Source organism: Colossoma macropomum, unplaced genomic scaffold, assembly GCF_904425465.1.
Source record: "Colossoma macropomum unplaced genomic scaffold, Colossoma_macropomum, whole genome shotgun sequence".
In the NCBI taxonomy this organism is placed as follows: Eukaryota; Metazoa; Chordata; class Actinopteri; order Characiformes; family Serrasalmidae; genus Colossoma; species Colossoma macropomum.
In genome coordinates, this window is record NW_023494791.1 from 48,233,415 (window position 1) to 48,239,021 (window position 5,607).

At 40.3% G+C, this 5,607-nt stretch overlaps 1 protein-coding gene across 1 annotated transcript; it reads right to left on the minus strand.

Annotated features, from left to right (window-relative positions):
* Nucleotides 1-441: 441 nt before the first annotated feature.
* six6a (SIX homeobox 6a) lies at nt 442-5,228 on the minus strand. Its single transcript, XM_036573531.1, has 2 exons — nt 4,660-5,228; nt 442-681 (listed from the first exon to the last, which is right to left on the minus strand). Exons 1-2 carry the CDS (start codon nt 5,214-5,216, stop codon nt 513-515), a joined length of 726 nt encoding a protein of 241 aa, XP_036429424.1. The 5' UTR covers nt 5,217-5,228; the 3' UTR covers nt 442-512.
* Nucleotides 5,229-5,607: the final 379 nt, after the last annotated feature.

Here is a 5,607-nt window from a genome sequence, read left to right on the forward strand (position 1 = left end):
CATCTTATCTGGATTCATGGTGGTTTGGTCTGGTGGTTGGGTTGGCGCTTGGCCTTTTTATTTATGTACAACCACTCTTAAAATCCCCTGCGAAGTCGAACAATGGACAATAATTTTGATATACAGTGGGGTGCAAAAGTCTGAGACTTGAGTCCAGTCTATTTTGCATCCCTTTCTTATTTAATTCTTCTTATTTAGAAACTGAAATACTGATCGTTGGTACTAAAACTCAAAGAAAGCTGTTTTATGAGAAGTTCAGCTCTTTAGCTTTATACCAAACCTGAAATAGGACAAAGATGAAGCAGCTGCCCATTGACTGCCATTATAAGTGAGTTTCAAGCCCGTTTTCCGCTCTTTTTGTAAGTTCAGGGAAATGTGCTGAAATCATTGTTTGTGGTAAACATTTATATGATGTAGACGCAAAACACTGAAGTGTCCCTCTAAACTCAGTCTCAGGGCCTGTACAAACTCAAACCTGTGCAGCACAGCAGCTCTCCAGGACCAGAACCGCTCTACATCTCACACTCGCTGTCGCTGGAGGTGATGGAGACAGCGCAGGAGGCCTCGGAGGCTTTCTTTGACTCTTCCAGGCCGGACGAAACACTCAGAGCGTCTACAGGTCCTTCATCGTCCACCAGAAGAGACTGGACTGAGCCAGCGGACAAAACCTGCTGCTGTATCCTGCAGGAGAACGAGCGTAACACATTTCAGGAGATTATGGAAAAAGAGCCCACCCTGCAGTGTGGAAACGGTACTGCTTCATTAACTAAGATGTAAAGCAGAGCAACAAGTTCAAATATTAATGTTATTCTCACTTTAATGGGGCCTTTCAGAACCTTTCAGCTCATGGGTCTACTAATTAAAGGGGAACTCCATCAATTTTTGAAAATTTCTGTATAATTAAATGGTTAAACAGAGTCATTCAAAGTGGTTTGGTGTGAAACGTTCCATTCTAGAGAAACTTACAGAGTCAGAGCTGTTCACAGTGGTGGTGATAGGAACCAGACGTCCACCTCTAAAAGCTCCCTCACAGAAAGTTACTACAGGAAATTTTAACCATCATCAACATTCCATATAAGCTCAGAAGACTCGTGTAGGTTCACTGGAGGTGAAGTCATGTTGTAGTCATGGCGACCCCTGGTTCCTATCACCACCACTGTAAAGACATCTGAACCATTTCACACCAAACCACTCTGAATCTCTCTGTTTACACCTCACACACTGAGTTACGGAGGAATTTTGAAAAGATACTGGAATTCCCCTTTGGCTCATTTTCATGTCTTAGCATTACATCTACACTTATAAAAAAGATGGTTCTTCAAGGGTTCTTTAGTAAAGACAATAGTTCTATATAGAAAAAGAAATGCTCAAAGAATCGTTTGCATTCTTCAATGGTTCTTCAGTTTGATGAAGAATGTGTTGCATATGGTTCTATATATCACCAAAAAGGGTTGTTGATACAACATAAAGCTTAACAGCAGCAGAACCCTATTTGGTGCTATATAAAACCAATTTCAAAAAGGTTCTATATAAAACCTTTTTAAAAATGGTTCTGTATAGCTTCAAAAAGGGTTCTGCTATTGTTGCATTGTAAACCTTATAACATATAACAGTAGAACGATTTTGATTGCTATATGGAACCATTTTCAAAAAGGTTTAATAAAGAACCATCTATAGCACAACTCAATCTGAAGAACCAAATCACGATGCAAGGAACCCTTTAATTACACAAAAGGTTCTTTGAGTGTTCAAGGTTCTACATAGAAACATTTTACTAAAGAACTAAGAAAAAATCATCTTTTTTTTCTAAATAGCACCAAAAAGTGGTTCTGCTGTTGTTATAATATCAACGTTTGTAACAATAGCAGAACCCTTTTTGGTGCTCTATAAAACCATGTACAACACATTCTCCAACAATCTGAAGAACAATTTCACCATGCAAAGCACCTTTTAAGCATGAAATGGTTCTATATAGACCTCATGGTTCTAAATAGAATCTCTTTACTAAAGAACCCTTGAAGAACCATATTTTTAAGAGTGTCCTTTGCGAGAATGTGAATATTTAGTAAACGATGTTTGATCATCCCTCACTCAGTCCAAACTCAGAAAAGAAGCTGAATGCAAGTGGTTCTTTGAGTGTTAATGGTTCTATGTAGAACAATTGTCTTTAGTAAAGAACCCTTGAAGAACCATCTTTTTCTCTACACACAAACACATAAACACAAACACAGACATAGATCAATGCTGTGGCTGTAATCAGCTGGACTGAAGGCCTCTGATTAACATTGATGTACTGCAGCTCTGTCTACAGTGTTTACAGTGTCTACAGTGTTTACGGTGAGAACACAGTAAAAGTTCTAAAACGAGGGGAACCGGGATTATAATCCCAAACTGACAGTTGGCCCAACAGACTCTGAGGCTCCTGCTGGGAGTGGATAATCTGACACAGCTGAGATTAGGATTAATACTGTATTAATGCTGGACGGGATACGAGTGGAAACGTCTGTCATGGTTTCATCATCACACCTTCACACTGGAACACACGGAGAACCGCACCGTACAGCGACCTGTCCTCCTCAGTCCAAACGCCCACTACACCGCACATCTTATTCCCACACTCTCAAAAACGATGGTTCTTCAAGGCTTGTTTAGTAAAGAGAATGGTTCTATTTAGAACCATGAGTTCTATATAGAACCTATAGAACCATTTGCATGTTTACACCAAAAGGGGTTTTCTATTATTACGAGTTTGACATTATAAACAATAGCAAACCTTTTCTGGTGTTATATAGAATCCTTTTCAAAAAGGTTCTGCACTCTTAAAAAAGGTTCTTTAGTAAAGAAAATGGTTGAACAGTCAAAGAACCCCTTTTATGATGTTCTTTGCATCTTAAAAGGGTTCTTCAGATTGATGGGGCTGTATATGGTTCTAAATAAGATCTATTGGAAAAGGATTCTATACAGCAGCAAAACGGGTTCTTCTATCGTTTCAATGTCAAGCTTGTTACAATAGAAGAACCATTTTTGGTGCTATATAGAACCATCTACAGCACATTCTCCACTGATCTGAGTGGTGCATAGAAACATTTAAGCATGCAAAGCGTTCTTTAAGTGTTCATGGTTCTATATAGAACATTTTCATCACAAACGAACCGTTAAAAGAGGCGTTTTTAAGAATGTATGTAGATATTAGAAGTTTTATGTATGTAGTTGTTGATTTTCAGTGTAAATACGTTACGGCTACAGACAAACTACTGCACATTTTATCGCATTTTGGGGGGAAAATGATAAAAAGTGACCTGTGCAAAAGGTAATTTCTTATTTTTTTTTCAATATGTAAGACCCCTTAAATAAATAAATATATAAATAAATAAATAAATAAATAAATAAAAATGTTCACATAAAATAAACACCAACAGAAAATCAACATGTCATTTGATCAGGAGTACACAAACCTTTGCACACGACTATGTATACACACACGCACACACACGCACACACACACATACACACACACATACACACACACACACATACACACACACACACATACACACACACACATACACACACACATACACACACACATCTATATATATATATATATATATATATATATATATATATATATATATGTGTGTGTGTAAGAAGAGGAAGAGGAAGAGTGATGTGATGTCTAAAGAGACACGGTTTAAAAATAACACTGAAATAATAAAATATTCAAAAATAATAAAGAAAGAAAATAACCAGTACGTTATCATATTCGAGCCTGTTCGAAAATTATGAGCGATCTAAAAATATTAAATAAAATGTAATACATTCTTTCCAGATCACCGACTTTACTATCATTATTATTATTATTATTATGATGACGATGATGATGATGATGATGATGATTTGTGTGTCGAAGCTCTTCTGCTGTGTTACAGGGTCTGAGCTCATCATCAGCTACGATTATTTTGGAAGAAAGGAAAATAAATCGAACCTGAATTTAAAGAGAATTTAGATTATTTTTCCTGCAGAGAGTTTTTAATTCAGCATAACTGAGATTTAATAAAGCAGAAACACTGTAAACACTGTAATCTGAGACTTTAATTCATCCAATGTTAAACTGGATTATTTACAGCAGGAACTGAATTCAGCTCTACATTCATATAAACAGTTTCACTGTGAACATCAGTGAGAGCGAGCACTGCTGATCAGGATTCAGATTCGATTTAAATATTATATCATTATCATATCTCTAATCGTAATGAATTAAAGTGTTCTATTTTATATTTATATGTATTTATACTTTTATTTTTAGATCTTAAATATACATTATTACTTTTATGATTTATCGTAACTTTCCCTTTTACCGTTATGTTTCATATTACTTTTGATCCCTTTATTATTATTAAGCATCATCTAATTATCTAATCTCTGTCTCCTGTTCTAAAATTATTATTATTATTATTATTATTATTATTATTATTATTAATACTACTACTGCTACTATTACTACAATTGTATTGTTATTACTATAATTATCATATTTATGGTGATATTAATCTCATCACAATTACATTTATTGTGTTATTTTTATTATTATTATTATTATTATTATTATTATTATTATTATTATCACATTATTGGTGTTATTAATGTGTTATTACTCACCTGTTGGCCGCCGCTCTGTCCCTCTGTCTCCGGTTCTTGAACCAGTTCCCCACCTGCGTGGCCGTCAGTCCGGTGGCGCGCGCCAGTTCGCTCTTGGCGCGCGTGTCCGGGTAGGGCTCCCGCAGGTAACTCTGCCGCAGCACGCGCCGGGCGCGCTCCCGGAAACAGTGCGCGCGCCGCTCTCCGTCCCAGACAGTGAGCGGCGGCGGAAACTTCCTGCGCACGCGGTACCGGTCCACCGCGCCCAGTGGCCGGCCGCGCGCGCGCTCGGCCTCGCGATAGCGCGCCTCGAGCCACAGGCGCTGCAGCGCGGCGCGCGACTCTGCGGAGCTGAAGCTGCGGCTCTGCGCGAGCCGGTACAGCTCGCCGTACTCTCCCGCGTGGAACGCCGCCACGGCGCGCGCACGCACCACAGCCTCAGGCTCGCGCTGCGGGTCCGCGGGGGGCAGCGCCCACAGGAAGCGCGCGAGGCGCGCCACGTCCCCACTCTCCTCCAGAGTCTCGCATACGCGCGCGACCTGCTGTGGGCTGAAGGAGAGCGTGGGCAGACGGAGCATCGGGGCACGAGAGGGAGAGAGTGGTGTGAAAGAGTGTGTGTGTGAGTGAGAGTGAGATAGAGACAGAGAGAGAGAGAGGGAGAGAGAGAGAGAGAGAGACAGAGAGAGCGTATGTGTGCGCGCGAGGAGGAACGGCCCTCCGGCTGGCAGGAGCGCACAGCTTTAATGCCACTATAAACAACCCCTTTACCGGGAGGGTGGCAGAGTGAGAGAGAGAGAGAGAGAGAGAGAGAGAGAGAGAGAGAGAGAGGGAGGGTAGAAAGAGAGTGAGAGAGAGAGAGAGAGAGAGAGGAGAGAGGAGAGGGAGAGAGAGAGAGAGAGAGAGAGAGAGAGAGAGAGAGAGAGGGAGAGAGGGAGAGTGAGAGAGAAAGAGAGAGAGAGGGAGGGAGGG

Coding starts and splice junctions, on each gene's coding strand:
- six6a (XM_036573531.1), bottom strand. CDS start 5,216: ATGCTCCGTCTGCCCACGCTCTCCTTCAGCCCACAGCAGGTCGCGCGC. Junction 682..4,659: donor GACAGAGCGGCGGCCAACAG/GTGAGTAATAAC, acceptor GTTCTCCTGCAG/GATACAGCAGCAGGTTTTGT.